The following is a 21,482-nucleotide window of genomic DNA, read 5'->3' as shown; positions in this document are numbered from 1 at the left end:
CTGCAGTCTGTGTCTCTTTTTTCTCCTATAAAACAATTCAGCTCTGAGACAATTTCAAAATATGTCAGGATACCAAACAAAGGAAGAATAATTCGGCTTAAATCATGACAAAAACTTTATTTAGTTTCCCACATTAGTAAAGGGAAGCACAGTGAGTATAACATTTTAAGGTATTTTTTCACTATTTGAATGAATATTTAAAAAGCATCTATTTATAATTCTCTATTCATTTTACACCCAGCAGTTCACCTGCAGGACTCATGTGACAGATTTGCTCTGAAATGATGACGCCTCATTATTTCAGAGAAATGCTGCTGGTAACAATACATTTTCAGAGAAAGAAATGCTCTTCACTGCTTCCATCTACAACTTAAGTTTTTTATTCTGTTCCATATTTTCACATTTTTTTTACAACTTGCTTCACTTTCTAAATATATCTTACACCTTTTCACATGTTTCACCTAGCAGTCTTCAAATTATACTTTTGTCTCCACAGTCTTGAAATATAAATTACTCGTTTCTGTTTGTCACCTTAACCCTCCTGTTATGTTCGTTTCTAGGGTACAGCAAAAATGTTCGTGGGTCAATTTGACCCAGGGAGTGTTTAATCATGCAATAGTGTCAGAAACCAAAAAATTCCTCCAAAACATTTTTGTATCTGATTATTAACTCCAATACTAACCATTTCAATCAATATTTGTGCAATGATGTTTTATTATTTCTCAGAAATTAAGGATCAATGACGACAACCTGCTCATTTACTCATTTGGACATAAAAAATGGAATTTAGATTTTTAATGTCCACTGAAAAAAACCTAGACACAAAAAAACAATAATTTCCTTGAAGTTGACCTTTGGTAAATTATTTTATATTATACTTCTTTTTTTTTACCAAAGGGTGATCTTTATAATTGAACTTGAGACACACATACTGTTCTGGGTCAAATTGACCCGCTGATTAAAATCAAGATAAATGAGTCATGCAGAGAGTATTTATGTTTTCATCCACTTCTGCTGAGTGTCACTCAGAGTGGGTGGAGTTTGTCCACAGGAACAGAAAAGATTCCCGTCAAAGGTTGTGTGAACACCTGCTTTCTCACAGTTTCCTAGTGAAGTAAAGAGAATAGTGAGAAAGTGGGCTTGTGTGTGTGTGGTTGGGTGTGTGTGTGTGTGTGTGAGTGTGTGTGTGGTGAAATATGGTTCATAACTGCAAGGAAACATATAGAATTGGACATTTTAAAATCTTTTTTTGCACTTTAACCTGACTGCCGGGTCAAATTGACCCGAACAGTATCGATGTAAAAAGTAGACCTAGGGTTTGGTACAAATGTGTAAAATGAATAAATTTTCAACTTATGTCTAGAGTGCACCTATTAAGACAAATAGAAAACGTTTCATGCAAAAAAAATGCTTCTATTTTTTTTTTTTAATTTGTAAATTTTAAAACGGGTCAATTTGACCCGGAACATAACAGGAGGGTTAAAAATAAGGTTTATATGGCATGTCTCTATGTCTCCATTGGACGGCTTCCTCCTTCAAGCACAGCAAGGGCATCAACACTTTTGTAAATAATTTATGTCTCCGCCTAATAACTCTTGTTGAGAATAAATAATTCTGTGTTTTCCTTCTACCTCTGTTAGGTAGTTGCTAAGCTCAAGCTAAATCAGAGCTGAGGTAAGAGGTGACACACTAGGTAACACTCTCTTTGGGGCGTAGCTCAGAGAGAGGGTAACAAAGGGAATGGGAACCTCTTCTGGGATGCCATTTTTGTTACCTCTTAAAGGTGGCAGGTCATAATGGACCAGCTGTATTTTGGTATTAATAAATGGAATTCATGAATTCAGCTCAGTGACTCTTCTGTAACCTCATACATCAAGACCTCAGCATGGAGAACGGATAATTCTCCACATTCTTTTACTGGGTTTGTTTATTGTATTGGTTCTTTAGAAAATACATAATAATGTCTTAATAAAGCTTAATATATACACTTGTTTGCGACATACTGTTGGCATTTAATTATTTGAATTCTCTTAAAAAATCTTGACATATCCCTCATCAATAAGAGGAATATGTCAAGTTTTGAGAGCAATGTGCCTATAAATGACTTCTATGGCAAAATGCTGTTTTGTACAGAAATACAACATTTAGTTGTTACTTTTATTTATTTTTATTGCGGTGTAAAGAGTTTGCTCCAGCTTTTTAACAGAAGTTGTTGGAACAACAAGAGGTGGCTGCAATAAATAAAAACATTGCAATCAGTTTAAACTGCCAAACATAATCACATTTTATTCTTTTACTTCAGCTGTGGAATTGTCTTCATACATTTTAATGTCAATATGAGAAACAAAGAAGGGAATGTAAAAAAAAGTGAAAGAACAAAAATGATCAAGGCAAATTCTACAAATATAACATTTTGGATTGTATTCTAATGAGACACGCGGTCAGTCATATGTAGCAGTTTTAGCTAAATAACTAAACAGCATCAAAATTTATGAGTAGAAATGTTAATAGTTTCCCTTGTTAGAACATTTTAATCAGAAGAAAAACAAGACAATAGATTTTTACACACTGAAATTCTTTTTGACATCTTTCAGGATTATATTCCACTATGAAGACATAACCTTTCAAGACAGTGATGATCATTTAAATGTTGGCATACATCATATAGTTTACTAGAACAGCCAGTTAAGAAAAATAAAATTAAGTCAGATTCTGTTTCTTTATATATGCAATGTTAGTACACACATTAAAAGTTTGGTAAATCAACAAACACTTCATTCTACATTATAATTATGAACATTTATTTGTGAAAACATGAGGAGCATAACACTTTCCTCGAAACCTAGATATAATAAAAGAAAACCCTCAGAATGCAAATTTGTTAAGGAACGTTGAAGAACATTTTTAACTGGTTGAATTTTTTCTGCATTACATTGTAGAGAGATCAGTCTAAAATAATCCACAGCTCAAAGTTTTGTCAATTCATAGTCATCTGTGGGGACAAAATGAAATAGTACTTCACAGTAATATTTTAGCGTTTAAAACTGTTTAGGCTCCATAAATACACGATATACTCCATTATACTCCATATCACAAACCAGAAAGGGGTCTGAACTCTGCATTAGAAAAGTGTTGGGTCACAGAGGAGTGCTTGGGAAAATATAACTGCAAAATGTGCCCAGTTCCAAGGACCATAAAAAATGTCTTTACTTTATTTTAAATGAATCTTCAAGGCTTGCTTTTGCCTGGATTTCTGTGATATTTCTCCAAACTGAAGGGATGTCAGCTGGTAGTGCATTATATTCTTTAGCCAGATCATCATTGTACTTTGTCATTACATATTTCCAGTAGTCTGACGCTTGAAGGCTCACATCTGGAGAGATTTTCCAGTCAGGAAAAATATCCTTGTAATTTTTGTAAGGATGACATTCATTGTTTGTTGCAAAGCAGCGAAACTTTGTGTCACTTATCACAAGAGATGAGCAAATGTCTATAATAAGCTTTCTTGATGAAACCCACCTCCACTGACCAAAACCTTGTGGTCGGTGCAGTGATGCAAAGTGTTCAGTGTGGGCTTTTCCTCCTGCTTCACATGGTACTGCACAGAATGGACATTGTTGGCCACAACCAATCACTCTGGCAAAAAGCTCATTTTGGGGTTTCAAATTGAGTTTTTTCAGTTTTTGATCAAATGGTATTTCTTTCAACTCCTCTTGAAGACATTCTCCCATTCCCATAACAGATAATGAGAGCCAGTGAGCAAACTGTTCCTGGTCAGCATTGTTCAGGACCATGAAGGCACCAAGAGCATCCTGGGAAATTACCAGTTTATCACCAAGTTCTTTGCAGAGATCTTCAACAAATGTTTTGAGGTCTCTGCTGTTTTTTGATTTTGCAGTATTGATGGCATCAAGGATGCTGGTGACACTGGACTTCAGGTGTCTTTCCTCAATCTTCTGTGTTGCAGAGCAGCTGGAAAACTGTGTTGTTATCTGTTGAAGTATTCTTTTCTTAACATACATTTCATAAGAGCGATTGTAGCTCAGGAAGTCAGCAATGTTTTTGTTTAAAAGCAAATCTTGTAAAGTTGAATATTGGAAGGACATTCGTGTGCTAAACTCTTCTCTTGTCAGCATTTCATCAACGATATCAGGACCCATCTTTCTGTAGACAAAGTCTTCCACGGCAGGTTTCAGACACTGGTTGGTGAATTCTTCAGCTTTCTTTTGGCATTGGTCTCGTTCATGGAAGATGTCTTTGAAATCTGCTCGAAACTTTTCCTTAGTTTTCTTCAGACATATGTAGGGGTCATTTTCTTGGATGAAATTTTCATGCATTACCTGAAACTCTGTGGCTGCAAATCCACAGATGTGTTGTTTCAGAGACACCTCAAACTCAATAGTAGTTTGTATTTCTTTGTTGCTCTGAAGACTTTTATCAATAATATGTAGAATCTCTTGAATGTAAGTGTCATGGTATTTGTTATTTCTTTCAGTTTTTTCAGTAACAAATTGAGAGCAAGTCTCTATAATGTTGTCAGACATTTTCTGTACAGCCATCACATGGTCTTCAATGTTAAAAAATTTACTAAATGCATGTTTAATTTTTCCCCAGCTTCTGTCAGCAGTGTATTTAAAGGGTTCCAAACCACATTTTTTCAGATTCTTTTGATTTAGTAATTGCGATGCATGACTTCCCCTTTGGGACATGTTTACTCTGAGACAAAGTGAAACGCTGGTAAAGACATCTGTGTTCTTCTGTTCAGAAAAGGACAGCTTCTGTAGTGTTTTAGTCCACATCTTATCAAATTCTATGTCCAACTCCTTGTCTGCCATATGAAGTTTTGAATTTTGACACTTATCAATTAATAAGCACACTGCTTTTTCAATTTCTTTTGTATGATTTTCCTTGATTTTAATGAGTTCTTTCATCCCTTGCTTGATGTCAGCTGCTGCTGTTAGCTGGTTAAACACTGAGTTTTCAATTTCTCGTCGAAGGCACTTTACACTGTTTGAAAATTCCTCTCTGTATCCTTCAACCAGATAAACATGACCTTCTGTTTTCTTGAAATACTGACTCAGATTGACTAGCAGAGCTGCTTCCCATTTAGACAGCTCCATAATTGCCTCACTTTTCAGCTGAACTATGAATTCCCCTACATCAGATAATTCAGACGTTGCAGCCACTGTACCAAAATTGGAAATTCTTGTCTCTGCTTTGATAACCCAGGTGTACATTTCCTTTTTGAACTCCCACTCCCATTGGTTGTACTCTGTGCAGAGCCTCATGTAAGCATCAGCCACCAGGCTGTTTCTGAAGCTGAAGATGAAGTTTTCATGTTTTACTGCGTTCCACAGGCTGGTTATCCACTCTCTGAACTCCAAGATGTTATTAGAAGTTGACCCACACTTTCCCAGCTGTTGGATGAGGTTTTTCTTGAGTTCATAGACAGTCTCACTGTATCCTGCATTGACTGGAGCCATTGGTGGGTTTCCATTCCAGAGTCCAGGAATGTAGCAGTTCCCAGTGTCTGGATTATACTCCATCACATCAGTGAAGTTCTTGTTCTCTTCTCTTTTCTCCATTCTAGCTGCTGCCTGGGTCATCTCATTCAGCTGTTCTAACAGCAGCTTCCTGTCTCTCAGGTTCTTCTCATGAGCTGAAACATCAGAAACGTTCTGGTGAACAAACTGACATTGATGCTTTTTGCCGACCTCCTTCATCCTGAGGAAAGCATGCACCACTATCTGCAGGATGTCTTTCATCTCTGTTGAATTCTCCATTGCAATATTGATAATGGTGATGTCACTCAGACCAACAACAAGTGTTGCCAGCTCATTGTCATGTTCATAGCTGTTGTCCAGCTGTGCTAGCTCTGGTGACTTTAAGCCTTCAGTGTCAATGATCATCATGAAGTCACAGTTGAGAACTTTCTTGAAGTCTTCATTGACTTTGATGAGCAGCATGAAGGCACCTCTAGTGCATCGACCACTGCTGACTGCAAACTGAACTCCAAACATGGTGTTAAGGAGAGTGGACTTCCCTGTGCTCTGAACTCCAAGAACTGTGACGACCAGGATCTTGTTCTTTGGAGACACCAAGTCATTGAGCTGAGAGAGAACATCACTCACCCATCTGAGAGGAATGTTGGAAGCATCTCCATCTACAAGCTCAAGAGGAAATCCATCCAGCAACAACTGAGCACAGAGTTTGGGCAGATGTTGCAGTTGTTGACGTGATGGATCTGTTTCTGGAAGGTAAAGAGAAGCTTCGTAGATCTGACCCATTTCACGGAAGAAGTGCTCAACTCCCAGTGAGCTGCTGGAAAGTTGTTCGTCAATTTCTTTGATCTCCTGTTTGTTTTCAGAATCTTTGCATTTTTCCTTGTAAAGGTCCCTAAGGTCAGAAAGCTTTATACGTGACAGGTTGTCGAGGTTCATTCTTAGCCATTTCAGGAAGTAGCGCCTCTCTGTTTCCTGGCTGGATATTGCATTGATAAAGCATGTCATTGCTTTGGACATATCATACGAATTCTGCTTTTTCCGAAGTTCTTTTATTTGCACCTGGAGATCACTTTTGTAATTTTCAATGTTTTGTGACCCAACCTTTTGAAGGCGAAATTCTTCCTTCTCTACACTTGTCAGTTCCTTCCATATTTGGCCTTGAAGGGGAAGCTGATCTTCCTTGTATTGAAGAGTGTCTTGAATTTCTGCAATGATGGCATCTGCATTTTGTTTTCCAGCCTGGCATTCAGAAGAGTATTCGTCAACCATGATTCCTAGCTCATGGGCAACATCAGCCATCTGCTCAAGCGTATTTTTTTTGTTGGAGCTCTCAACCACACAACGGATTGTCTTCCTCAGACTTTTGACAAAATCTGCATCATTCATGGACCTAGTCTTCAAAATAATGTTGCTGTTAGTCAAACATAACTCAGTGGCTACTTTTTCCAAAGCATTTAGACTAAATGTTTTACTCTGATGATTACCAACCAGGAATATTTGTGCCTTGCAGTTTTGTTGTGTAAGTAGCCTGAATCCCAATGTAGGGTCATCAAAGAAAACAAAAACTGCAGCAGATGTCTGACATAAAAAGGAGAATTGAGTTTCAAATGAAGCAATGTCTCCACGAAGGTTAGCTATAGCGACTGGTTCACTGAAGATGTCCATGTTTTTGTTTCCACAGGGAAGGTACCAGGTCATTTCAGTCAGTCCATTGGATATTCTTCTCTGAATGTCTCCACACTCCATGTCATGGTGAACAAAGGTGTCATGGTATTGCTCAGAGTTACTCAAAAGTTTATTGAGGATCTCTGATTTGGACAGAGAGCACTCACCCAGTCTCACAAATGAGATCATTGGAAGTTCAGAAAGAACTATTCTCTCTTCTATGAAGCCTTTTGATTCTGCAAGAGCTGGAGGTCTGTACTTCTTAACAATGTCTCTCATGGCCCACAGCATGAGGGTGCACTGCTGTGTATCACAGTTAGGAAGCAGCAGAGGAACAGAGAACTGACACATGGACATTTTTAGAGCCAGTTCTTGATGAACAAACCCATCAGAACACAGGAAGAGAGCAGTGATTATATCAAGAGGATTGAATATTTCACTTGCATTTGTTGTGCTGACAAGGTCTGAAAGATCTAGTCTCAACGTATCACTTGCATCATGACAAACAGATTTGCTTTCAGAGGTACATTTTACATTCCTTGAAGTCACATTAACCATCATCAGTTTTTTTAGAAAGTACCATGGAAGTTCTGATTTACACTCAACAAGATGATCAGTGATGGTCTTTCCTTCAATTTGAAGTATCTTGCTGAGTGAAAGCTTTTTTCCCATGTAATTCTCCAAGCCTAAATCCACCAGCAGGCTCTCCAACTTTGTTTCTGTAAACATAACATTTGATATTTTAGAACTACACAGATGACAGAGACTGTTTTCACAAATTACAGATGTGTCTGTAAAGTGCCCAATTGACCTTGTCTAATGTCTAATGTAGTCTAATGCAACATAAAATTGTGACCAGGCCAGGTCCACCCATCAGACAACAACTACATAACAGCTATGAAACAACAGGGTGCTGATAAACCGGTAAGGCATAGTGCTTCGTGTTTGGCCCAGTATATGGCCATGGAAACATGGCTAGAAAACTAAGCACCTAGGCATGCAGACTGTTTTTATAAGCATTTGTGAAAGATTGGGTCGCTCTCAGGAACTCAGTGAATTCTAGCATTGAACTGTGATAGGATGCCACCCGTGCAAGAAATCCAGTTGTGAAATTTCAATGCTCCAAAATATTCCACAGCCAACTGTGAGCTGTATTATAAGAAAATGGAAGTGTTTGGGAATGACAGCAACTCAGCCATGAAGTGGTAGGCCACGTAAACTGACAGAGCGGGATTAGCAGATGTTGAAGCCAACTTACTGCAGAGTCAATCATTACAGACCTCCAAACTTCATGTGGCCTTCAGATTAGCTCAAGAATAATGCATAGAGAGTTTCATGCAATGGGTTTTCATGGTGGAGTAACTGCATCCATGATATGGTGGTGATGTCATGGATGCACCACCGCATCCATATATCTGATGCAGTGGTGTAAAACCTGCCGCCACTGGACTCTAAAGCAGTGGAGGCACGTTCTCTGGAGTGACGAATCACACTTCTCCATCTGGCAATCTGATGGACAAATCTGGGTTTGGCAGTTGCTAGGACAATGGTACTTATCTGACTGCATTGTGCCAAGTGTAAAGTTTAGTGGAGGGGGTGGGGTGTGGGGTTGTTTTTCAGGAGCTCGGATTGGCCCCTTAGTTCCAGTGAAAGGAACTCTGAATGTTTCAGCATACCAGAGGATGCTTGTGTACTCTGATATACCAGCATATTTTTTGGATAATTCCATGCTCCCAACTTTGTGGGAACAGTTTGGAGCTGGCCCCATCCTCTTCCAACATGTCTGTTCACTAGTGCACAAAGCAAGGTCCATAAAGGCATGGATGGCAGAGTCTGGTGTGGATGAACTTGACTGACCTGCACAGAGTCCTGACCTTAACCCAATAGAACACCTTTGGGATGAATTAGAGCGGAGACTAAGAGCCAGGCCTTCTCGTCCAACATCAGTATATGACCTCACAAATGCACTTCTGGAGGAGTGGTTAAAAAATCACCATAAACACACTCCTACTCCTTGTGGATAGCCTTCCCAGAAAAGTTGAAGCTGTTCTAGCTACAATGGGTGTCTCCTGTTAAAGGAGAGTTTTTCCTCTCTACTGTTCCTACATGCTCCGTATGAGGGTCTGTAATGACATCAACCACACAGCGCAAACTTCTTTTTGTTGTTGCTACATGGTTGTCAAGGAAGAGTCAAAACTGAAAGTTTTTAAACTACTTAAAAAAATTAGCCGAGCATATTGTACTGGTCGATAACTAGGATCAACTGGAATGTGTGACTGAATTGAATTTTTTTTCTCTAGGTGGTCCAAAGCTGATGTAGGTATGGCCTAAGATGCAGCTGTAGTTGTAAAATAAAATTGTACTTCACAATCACTTCTTTGTTTTGGACAATCACACAAGAATCCCAAAAGCATGCATTATACTTAGATTTTGCAGCATGAAGACTGTATTCGGAACTACTATACTTTTATTTAGTGTGAAATGAGCATAGGTACAAATAAAAGTGAATTAATGTATATCATACCAGAAGTTCACTTTTATCTCTGTTCTTCTATAGTTATCTATAATTCATACATTTCTTTTACTCACTTGTTTTGGCTGATATTATAGCTGACTTGCTGATTGTTCCATTCCTTAGTTGTGTTGAAACATGGAGGGAGTAACTAACCCCAGGCCTCAGGCTGTTGAACGTCACACTGTTTGTCTCTGTTTTTAACTCTTGCACAAGTTCACCATCACTGCAGCAGGTAACAATGAAAGACTCCACTTCTCCAGAGGGTTTTTCCCACTGGAGAGAAAGCGACTCATTGCTGACCTCTGAGACTTGTATTGTCATGGGAGGAACAGCCTCTGTTGAACAAACATAACATAATGCATATTTTGCAAAAAATGAAGATATTTCACTGCATTTTATACTTTTATAAAAAAAAACATTTTAAAAGCACAATATTTATAGATACTTTCTTCTGCTTTGACTGTTGTAATATTAAAATGAACAAATATTCATCTCATTCATTTCCACACTCATTGCTTTTACAAATTTAGAGCATACTTAGAAAGTCCAAAGAATACTTACACTTATTTAGCAACCCAGAACAGGGATTAGGACTTAAATCCCAGAAAAACTACCTTAGCAACTACTTTTTAGACTCTGATTCTTCCAAACCAGAAAAGGAATCAGACCAGAGGATACTTACTTATACCTGTGGCACACTTGCTGTACATATATTTACATATACATATCTGCATTTTTTTTTTAAATCTTTGCAAGGACTGCTCTTAAGTTACTTTTTATATTAACGGCATTTCATATTTTTACAATTTATAGCATTTTATATTTTATTTTTTATTTTATCTACAACTACTACTCAGTAGTAGTTGTTATTGTGTCTTGTCTCTATGCTGTAACTGCAAAGTAATTTCCATGCTGAGATGAATAAAGTACTTCTATTCTTATCTAGCAACCCTGAAAAGGAGTATCTAGTTTATTTACTTTGGATCAACATTAGAATATTTTTCTTCTTTTGCTCTTTACTTTGGTTTGTTATTTTGTTTGTATTTACTTTTAATTCCTGTAAAGCATTTTGTATTGTCTTGCTGCTGAAAATGTGCTACATAAATAAAATTACCGTCACCTTTTAATTTTAAACAAGCAGTGATCCAATACTACCTGATACAGAAAACAACCAGTTTATTAGATATATTTGCCAAAACTAGAAAATATGAGCTTTTATCCGTCCATCCATCCATTTTTTGTCTAACTGCTCCGTCTTCCCAAATTCCCAGTTAGTGGCAGATGACCTCTCATACTGAGTCGGGCTCTGATGGAGGTTTCATCCTGTTAATAGCTAATTGCTCTGTTTGATACATAGGATCAATTTGAATGCATGTGTCATTTGTGGTGAATTGGTGCTACATAAGTAAGATGAATAAACTAAACTGAATTATATTGTGTTCATAACATCCAAATCATCTGAGCCACAGTATTGTGCAGGTCTCTACTGGAGGCAAGAGACAAACAGGGTATTTTTAAAACTATAGTTGTTAAAAAGAGAATAGGAGAAATAGTTGCTGATCATGGAGTATATTATTACATGATATTATTTGTTACTGTCTTACTAAATAGACACTAATAATACCTGTATAACATCCATAGCAGATTAAACAGCTGCTTAACATGCAGAATGCTTTAAAGATCAAAATAGTTAATAGGGCCAAACTACATAATTTTTCTATATTAGCTCCTCTGAGAGATCTAGATTTGTAAGGTTGGGACTGGAGATAAACTATATTCCAGAGATCTTGTCTTTCTCAACAACATCTTGAGAAGGACCTTTAAACTTTTACATATCTTGTAATGTCACTATCATAAACATCAGTGGATCTTTGGTTATGTGCAATTGTCAAATTTCAGCTATGAAAAGCTTGAAGAAACACATCCCACAATGTGGTTCTACAAAGTGTTGACTCAGTGGGTTGTGACAGAAAAACATGAATGTGAAAAACAACAATATTCTCTGAATAAACAGAGAGCACATCTTACTTTCATTTTCAATTTTATTTTACTGACCTTTATCATCTGTAGCAGCATTTGGATTGTTAACATCAGACTCAGCAGATGTTGATGCAGGTTTCTCTCCTCTCTCACCATTAGGAGCCTCAGATTTATCTTCAGTGCTGGGTCCCTTAAGATAAATAACAAAATTTAAATAATTTAAGCAAGGGATCAATTGATGGTTAATTTATTTTTATTATATTTTGGATGTTTGCAAGAACCTCCATTGGTAGAGCAGAAACTTTATCATCACAGTTGTGTTGAGTATTTATGCAGCTTGTCTCTGAAAGAAAAAATAGAAAATGTTTTGATTTTTATTTGCATCTGTAAACTCCTGACTGTCACCTACAGAACAGCTTTCATGAACACATAGCTGTTTGCCAAATATCTAAAAAACATTTTTACCACTTATATCAAAATATTTGAAATGGGAAAAAACAAAAAACAAAAACCAAACAAAAAACTATAGTTTATTTGTTTGTGACTGACATGAAATGGAAGTTTGTTGGTGGTGGGGATGGACGCAGTCAGACCCAGGGTTGGTACTAAGGGAGTTTAATGACTTTTTCAGTGGACAAAAACCAGGAAGTAGTGATGGGTTATCTGAAGCCAGGCTTCGAGGCGCGTACCGAGTAAAAAGGGGGCGTGTTCGATGAAGCGCAGCTTCAATGCTGGTTTCGTCTTGCTGAAAACCACGTGACTGGCAACAAACGATGCCTCGCATTGCATGGGTCACGTGACTGCTTCATGTTGCGTGTTGGTTTTCAAAATAAAAGCGTGATGAGCCGTGCTGCTTTATGGGTTATTGTATTTGATCGCATCAGAGGAGTATTTGTCTTCAGCAGTGGCCGAAATAAAAGGAACCTGCAGGAGCTATTTATCCATTTTCAGTTAAATCTTAGAATTTAGATTATTTAGTTTATTTGTATTTGTTACTTATTTTCTAGCTGATTTATAATTAGAATTTTTGTTTAATTTGTTATTTAGAATAGGTTTTTGGCTAGTCATTCACTTAATTAGTTAATTAATTTCAGTTTGGGAAGTGGGTGTGTCACAGTATAAATAGGTAGGTTTTAGGAAGGTCATTATGCATGTGGGTGGTCATATGGTTTTTTACCAGTCAGTGCCACTATCAGTCAGTTTCAGTCTCAGTCAGTCCCATTTATGTCAGTTGTCAGTCAGTCATCAGTCAATCAATGAGAGAACAGGTGCAGGAGTCAGAACAGGAGAACTAGTAGGATCCTGTGAAGCATGTAACTTGTTTTTTATCTGGAAACTGGAATAAAGTAACAAAAGAGCTGCATTTTGACTGTTTTGATCCCTTTTTCGGACTGCGTAAGCCAGAACCCACGGTGCACTGTAGTGACTATTTGAGTTTAATTCGCTTTGCTTTGATCACTTTTGAGTCTTGAGTCTTTTGATTTAGGAGTTTGAGTTTTGGACAAATAGTCACTACAGAACCTTTTATACTTCATGTGTGTTAACAATTTTGATGACGGCACTCATCAAAATGTAACGTTTGTTAACGGTTTTCCCAAGTGTTGATAATGGTATATGTTGTGACTTTATATTTGTGTTTTTTATTATGTAAAGCATTTGAAACTGCATTGTTACTGAAATGTGCTACAAAAATAAACTTGATTGAAATGGAGCCAGCAAAAAGAAAAAAATCTGACTTCTGGGAAGACTTCCAGATGCTGGCTCACAAGATTCTTAAATAAAAATAATTAAACCCTTCACCTCCAAAATTCTCACCTTCTTGAAATCTCCACTATATCTTTGTTCTGCAAATATATATCAGTCTTGCACAGCAGAAACAGACTTAAACCTGTTGGAAGAGTAAAATTCTGGCCTGATGAGTAAAAATATAAGGGATCAGATCAGAGAACCAATAGAAATCCAAGAAAAAGAGAATTTTTGAAGAGTTTTAGTTTTTCAGGAGGCAAATCAAATCTCAAAGAATACTGTCTGCCCCAACAAGCACCACACTCCATCCATCCATTTTCTTACACCCTTGTCACTAGTGGGGTCAGGAGGTGCTGGTGCCTATCCTCAGCTAACGTTCCAGGTGAGAGGCGGGGTCACCCTGGACAGGTCGCCAGTCTGTCGCAGGGCAACACAGAGACAGACAGGACAAACAACCAAGCACACACAAACTCACACCTAGGGAGAATTTAGAGAGACCAATTAACCTAACATTCATGTTTTTGGACTGTGTGAGGAAGCCGGAGTACCCGGAGAGAACCCACCATGCACAGGGAGAACATGCAAACTCCGTGCAGAAAGAATCAAACCCAGGACCTTCTTGCTGTAAGGCAAGAGTGCTACCAACTGCACCACTGTGCAGCCCTAAAGTTTAAAATATCTAATAAGTTTCATTCCACCTCACGACTGTGTCCCACTTGTTGATTCTTCACAAAATAATAAAAAATTTTGATCTTTATGTTTGAAGCCTGAAAAGCGGCAAAAGGTTGAAAAGTTCAAGGAGGTCAAATACTTTCACAAGGCTCTGTACCTGCTGAGAGGTGCAGAGGTATAATTGGCCTTTATAGGAATCGTTTGATTGCAGTTATTGCCTCAAAACGTTGAGCAACATAAGCTAAGAAAACCATCATTTTGTCCAGGCCTGTTTCATGAGTTTATCTTTTAAATAAATAATTCTGTTGAGCACTCTGAGTTTATTCAGGCTTTCTTCATTTCAAAAAACTATAAACCTTGATTTCAAATTTTTCTAATGTGGACTCAAATTCAAAAATTTTAATGAAATCCATAGTTGATCCTAAAAATCCCCAAATTTTCCCTGATCACTGTGTTTACATCTGAAATAACATAAGCATACACACGGACAACATTGTTGGTATTCCTTTGTTAATATAATAAAAACCACAATGGTGACAGAAACAACTGGAATCTGACAAAGGAAATGATGAATAAAAATTCTATGAAAATGAAGAAATGAATGTCAGACATTGTTTTTCAAACATTCTTGCACTCTGATTTAATTTTAAATTTATTTTACTGACCTTCACCATCTGTTCCATCCTTTGGCTTGTCATCAGACTCAGCAGATGTTGATGAAGGTTTCTCTCTTGTCTCTCCATTAAGAGTCTCAGATTCAGGAGGATTTAAGAGAGGATCGCTGATTACTGCAGAGGGAGAGTGTTAGTATCTCTGAAGTGGAGGGCAGAGCACCTCGTACAATAACAATGTTTAATTATTCATAAATATAAATCTGAAAAATTCTCCTTTTACTGACATTAAGGATCCCAAATCAGTACTTTCATCAGGCATATTTTGCTGCATTTACAGCAAAAAATATTTTAGGGTAAGCCTCCACCAGTTTTGTACATCCAGACTGTAATTTTTGCCAAAAATACAGAAATTAATTCACACTAAGAAATTACTAATTTATTACTTCCAGTTTCCTCAGCATTTATAATTCAACTCTTTCAGCTAATCTTAATTTTAAAAAGCCTTTATAAATCAAAGTTCATTTGTTTCCATTTTAATGTATGTTTGTTTACAGTTGGTTTTAAATATGTTGTACTCTTCTTTGACTTTTGTCTACTGTATTCACAAAAGCGTGCAGGTTTTGCAGCAGACATACCTGCTATTTCTGTTGGGCTTTCTTCTGGATTCTGACAGGTTCGATGCAGGGGTTTACAGAATTTGAATAGGCCTATCAGTAGTAATGCGATGCAGACCATACAGATAGAGATCAGAGTCAAGTCGTCCATTTTGCCATCAGGTGTTGGGAAGATACGAAGGTTGACTGCAGATTTTGTGCTCTACTGTCTCCACATGAATGGATCAGGCTGTGCGGGAAAAAAACAAAAAATAAAAACTCTGCATTAATAACTTCCCTAATATTTATGTAATATTTATTGATGACCATTTGAATGTTGTGGTTTTTTTTAGGTACTAACTGTCTGTAGAAAATCCATTAATCTTTATTAAAACGCTTAACGCCTAAATGACTTTCTAGACCCAACAAACCTCCCATTTAAGGTGTGTCGTCTCCACCTTTCTTTAAAAGCTGATCATCTTCAATGCTAAGACGTCATAGAGGTCACTGCAAGGTTTAAAACATGTTAATGTCTTTCTGGCTTCTGACGTCTCTAAAATATTCTGACACCCTTTAAGACATTTTGGTGTATTATCGCTGCAGGGACATTCAAAGCTGCAGTAACCTTGATAAAAATGTATTTATTGCATATTTGTTAAAACTGTCAAACAAGCAACAGAAAATCTCTGGAAACATCAAAGTCCTCTGGCTCCCTCCAGTGGTCCTACTGCAGAAATGCACAGTCAGAAACCACCAATCAAATCCAGGAGGAAGATTTTAGCACTGTCAATCTAGATGTCCGTGCGTTGCTCACACCCTTACCTTGCACAGTTTGTACTAAAGCTCAAGATTATTGTGTGATGCAGTCGTGTTAATGGTGGAGAAACAATGTAAGATTGCAGAAAAAATTCCCAACTTCTAAGGTAGTCTCTCGGCCAAAATGGGAGACTTGACAGGTATGCTGATCACTTATATGTCACTTCGCAACCTGCCAGTGCAGCTTATCTCCTTTCCTTCACACTGCGCAAGCGCATGGCAACCAAATCCTAAACAATGTGATGAGGAACTTCAACACTCAGAGTGAATGGGGAAGCGTGCATGTTGTGACAGAGAATACCTCGGGGGCGAAGCAGGTCAAAATGCATTAACACAACAAATCTAATATGACATTAAAAAACAAACACTTGACAAAGTGTATGGCTACATTGAGGCTCGATGCAGGAAAAAAAAGACATCCGGAGCGGCCAGACAAAAGGTAAAACAGCACACAACTGCAAATATTCACCTGGAAAAGCATGATGGTCAGAAAGCTAAGCAAGTAACTCGAAAAATAATTTAAGTCAACGAGTTAGGATTGGTAGTAATATTTCACAGATGTAGCACCGTTTAACCTCCACCCAGCAGTGAACTCTCACACCGAACATCTGCTTCAAGCTGCAGAATGTAACTTAAGCAAAAAAGATTTTACATAAACTTTTGTTATGTCCTAACATTAAACAGATAATCTCTGAAATGAAAAATAAAAAAAATATTTCCTCTGCTCTTACTCAGCTAGGTCAGAAACAAACAATCAGAACCAGCATTAATCAGCTAGCCATGCTCTCAGGAAGTTTTGATTTAGTAATTTTGGATTGTTTATTTAGATGCAACCTGCATTTTACTTTGACAGAATTTAATATAGGCAGTGTTTTGAGATTGATTTGACTCATGCATAACTTGGGGCACTGTGAACATTACTGTCAAATATTATTTAACTGATTGCAGGTTTTTCAGTTGCCCTTTTGATTGAGTATCTGCTGTATTGTGCCTGCAAGTATTTTGCTTGTTTTGTTTAAATTAGGTAAATCAATCATTTTCTAAATGATTGATGAGGATGAATAGAATCCACCTGTCAAACCACTGTAGTAGCATTTAGACCTAAAGCGAAAAATTAACATCCAATCCAGGTGATCAGCATTGATCGGTGATCGTCCCTCATGGGTGATTATAATCGGCAGCAAAAACCTGATCGTAGCATCTCTAACATACATATAGATATATTTAAATAAAAAAATGATATTCAGTAATATAAGTGAATCAACCTGCAAACGCATTACCATGTACCCCAACCAGAAACCCTGGATGAACCGAGACGTTCGTCTCCTGCTGAAGGCCCGCAACATCGCCTTCAGGTCAGGGAATGCACAGACTTACAGTGCAGCCAGGGCTGAGCTGAAGAAGGGAATCAAGAAGGCCAAACACCACTACAAAAGGAAGGTGGAGGATCATTTTTCTAACTCCAACCCCCGACGTATGTGGCAAGGCCTTCAGATTCTCACAGATTACAAGAACACCAATGCCACCCCCGCTTCTACTGATGTCTCCTTCCTCAACGAACTTAACAACTTCTATGCTCGTTTTGAGAGAGGGAATACCACAACTGCAACCAAAGCAGCTACCACCCCAGGCCAACAGCCACTGACTTTGCTCCCCACTGACGTAGGAGCGGCTCTGAGCAGGATTAAATCCCACAAGGTCCTGATGGCATACCTGGACGTGTCCTCAGAACGTGGTTTGGGGAGCTGGCAGGAGTGCTGACGGACATCTTCAACCTGTCCCTGGCCCACGCTGTGGTACCGACCTGCTTCAAGTCTGCCTCCATCGTCCCAATCCCCAAGAATCCCAACCCAACCAGACTCAATGACTACCGCCCGGTAGCCCTTACCCCCATCATTACCAAGTGCTTGGAGCAGCTGGTCCTAGCACACCTCAGATCCTGTCTCCCCCCCACACTAGACCCCCACCAATTTGCATACAGGCAGAACAGCAGCACAGAGGATGCAGTCTCTATAGCGCTGCACTCTGTCCTTTCTCACCTGGACAGTAAGAACACTAACGCCAGACTGCTGTTCTTAGATTTTAGTTCAGCATTCAACACTGTCATCCCATCACAACTCATTACCAAACTCACAGACCTCGGCATCAGCCCACTCATGTGTAACTGGTTGCTCGACTTCCTGACCAGTCGACCTCAACATGTCCGGCTGGACAACCACTTCTCATCCACCATCATCATAAACACCGGAGTGACACAAGGCTATGTGATGAGTCCCTTCCTCTACTCCCTCTTCACCTACGACTGCAGACTTGTCCATGGCTCTAACACCATCATCAAGTTCGCAGACGACACCACGGTGATCGGCCTCATCAGAGATAATGACGAGGCCGCTTACAGGGAGGAGGTAGACCATCTGGCTGAGTGGTGCGACAAAAACAACCTGCAGCTGAACACCGAGAAGACCAAGGAGCTTATCGTGGACTTCAGGAGGAACGCTGACCTACATCCACCCATCCACATTAAGGGGACAGTGGTGGAGCGTGTGGACACCTTTAAGTTCCTGGGAGTCCACATCTCCGAGGACCTGACTTGGACGACCAGCTGCTCCAAACTCATTAAGAAGGCGCATCAGTGCCTCTTCTTCATGAGGACCCTGAGGAAGAACCACCCGTCCTCAGAGATCCTCACGAACTTCTACCGCTGCACCATTGAGAGCCAGTGTTGTATAGTAACGAAGTAAAAATACTTCACTACTTTACTAAAGTATATTTTGGAGTACTTCATACTTTCCTCGAGTATGAAAATTTTTGATGACTTTCACTTTTACTTCACTATATTTCCGAACTTAATTGCATACTTTTACTCCAATACATTTTCAATGTGTGGTTTAGTTACTCGTTACAAAAAAGCGAGAGAGAGAAACAGTGTTTTGACCCCACCTACTGATTAGCAAGTAGCAAGTAGGCTACCGAACAAAGTCCGTATCCTACTTGCCTGGGCTTGTTCATCACCTCCAATAGGATACACCTGTTTCGCTTCTCCCATTAAACACAAAGCAAGTCTCGCAATCAGCAGCGGTCACATGGAGGAGGAGACGGAGACCACAACGACTGCAACTACGTCGGACACGGCTCCAGGGGAACCACCAGCTGGTGATGAGAGCCCATGGCCTTATTTAAACACAATATACTCTTTCGTGGGTGTTAAAGATTTGTCGTACCGCATGCAGTTTATGTTATTCCTGCCCGAAGATGTGGAAATTCTATCTTACAAAAACTCCCCGTCCAACTTGAAGAAACACATCGAGGTAACGTCTTATGAAATGGTTATAATCCTCCTGTTTCAGTAACTATAGCTTGGTCACTAGACACTACTGTATTGTGAAACGTTGACCATAAATGAACTTTGTTTGGCATTGTTTCAGTTCCACACGTGGTGTATTTAGCTGAGGCCTAATGTTGACTGTAGCAGGCTACCTAGACTCCTCTGTTCAAGGGGGGGGCAGAAGCCATAGCAATAGCAATTTAGACTAAATTTAACGAATATAGGAAAGGCATGCAAGTTCAAAACCAGGTTTACAAAAAAGGTCTCCCTCTTCAGATGCCAATAAGCTGCATTTCCCTCCCAATTCTTTTTTTCTTTTGCATAATGACCAGTTGTGTGCACCACCTACTGACTGATTCACTGATTTGTGAAGTAGAGTAATCGTAACAGCTCTTTTTCTTCATGTTGGCCGCATTTTCTGTACTATTTATTTTTCTCATTTTCAGCACTGACCTTACTTGAAGGGAAAACTTAAGGCTTACAAAAACTTTGTATTTTCTGTCCTGGAGGGTATACTAAGAAGCTGGTTCAGTTGTAAAGCAGGTTAAGTTAACCTTGTGCTATAGGTAAAGCACCTAATTTTCTTAACTAAATGATGCCTGCAGGTGTATCTATTAGCAGGTTTAATTTTGCCTGCACTTGGTTGGGTACATTATTTTAAGTGTATTTGACAAGTTTACCAAAATATAAAAAATGTCATTCAAACTGCATTTGCTTTGTTTTACTTTTTACTTGTACTTTTCATTACATTACTTGAGTACATCCATTTTTACAGTAATTTCCATACTTAAGTACAAGAAGTTTCAGATACTTTAAGACTTTAACTCAAGTAACATTTCAGTCAGTGACTTCGACTTTTACCAAAGTCATATTTTGGAGAGGTACTTGTACTTTTACTTGACTCTGAGATTTCAGTACTTTATACAACACTGTTGAGAGCATCCTCACCAACTGTATTACAGCTTGGTATGGGAACTGCTCTGTCTCCGACCGGCAGACGCTGCAGAGGGTGGTGAAAACTGCCCAGTATATCGCCGGGGCACCGCTCCCTGCCATCAAGGACATCTACAGGAAGCGGTGTTTGAAAAGGGCTGGGAAAATCACAAAGGACTCCACTCACCCAGCACACACACTCTTTTCCCTCCTGCCCTCTGGGAGGCGTTACAGAAGCCTACGGACCAGAACCACCAGGCACCGGAACAGCTTCTTTCCCACAGCTGTCACGCTTTTGAACGCCTCCTGACATAAAACATAAACTATAAGGACTGTACTCCCCTATCCTCTCATACAACAATAACACATGGACTATTCTCACACACACACACATCACGGACTGTTTTCTTCACACACACATACAACCTGTAAATTTTATCTGCCATTATTTATCTTGTATCATATTATATACATATATAATCCATTCCCTAACATTCTTGTATATTCTGTATAATCTATGCATATAGCTCCCATATTTATATTTATATTTATACACAATATCTATATCTCTTTGCTATAACCCCTTATAGTCCATACATACATAGTCTTGTACATCAGTAAATAAATATTTATATCTCATAGAGCACTTCTGGATAGATGCAAACTACGTCTCGTTGCTTGTACTTGTGACAGTGCAATGACAATAAAGTTGAATTCTATTCTAAAGAGATGCTTTATTAACATAATCAAAACACTCACCTTGAAAGAAGTTCTGTAGTGCAGTGACTCTGTAGAGCAGCAGTTCTGTCTGAGAGCTGAACAGCAGCCAACTCCTTTTATATCCTTGATTCTACTTTCACTTTTGGATTTAAGTGAAACAACTTTATCTAATCTGTTTACAGTTAAGGACATGATCATCACTTATAGCGTCGAGTTGTTTTATTATGTCAGAATTTGATGACAGTTTTCAGAAATCAGAGGTCAAGACAAAAAAGGCGAAAAGAACAAAAAAAAGTACAAACAAAATCATTATTGCAACAAAATGTAAAGCGAAGAAATATTAAGAATGAGACATGTCACATAATATTTCTTATAGCAGCTTTAGCGAGGTTACCATTG

General features: G+C 38.6%; 1 protein-coding gene across 1 annotated transcript; it reads right to left on the bottom strand.

The window, feature by feature from the left end:
- Window positions 1-2,988: 2,988 nt before the first annotated feature.
- LOC116733223 (interferon-induced very large GTPase 1-like) lies at window positions 2,989-21,304 on the bottom strand. Its single transcript, XM_032584004.1, has 8 exons — window positions 21,123-21,304; window positions 15,332-15,539; window positions 14,748-14,870; window positions 11,946-12,007; window positions 11,740-11,854; window positions 9,759-10,019; window positions 3,520-7,888; window positions 2,989-2,992 (listed from the first exon to the last, which is right to left on the bottom strand). Exons 2-8 carry the CDS (start codon window positions 15,459-15,461, stop codon window positions 2,989-2,991), a joined length of 5,064 nt encoding a protein of 1,687 aa, XP_032439895.1. The 5' UTR covers window positions 15,462-15,539; window positions 21,123-21,304.
- Between the last annotated feature and the right edge of the window lie 178 nt (window positions 21,305-21,482).

Source organism: Xiphophorus hellerii, chromosome 14 (assembly GCF_003331165.1).
Source record: "Xiphophorus hellerii strain 12219 chromosome 14, Xiphophorus_hellerii-4.1, whole genome shotgun sequence".
NCBI classification, from domain to species: domain Eukaryota; kingdom Metazoa; phylum Chordata; class Actinopteri; order Cyprinodontiformes; family Poeciliidae; genus Xiphophorus; species Xiphophorus hellerii.
Note: the sequence above shows the minus strand (reverse complement) of the source record. Positions and strands in the feature narration are given on the sequence as shown.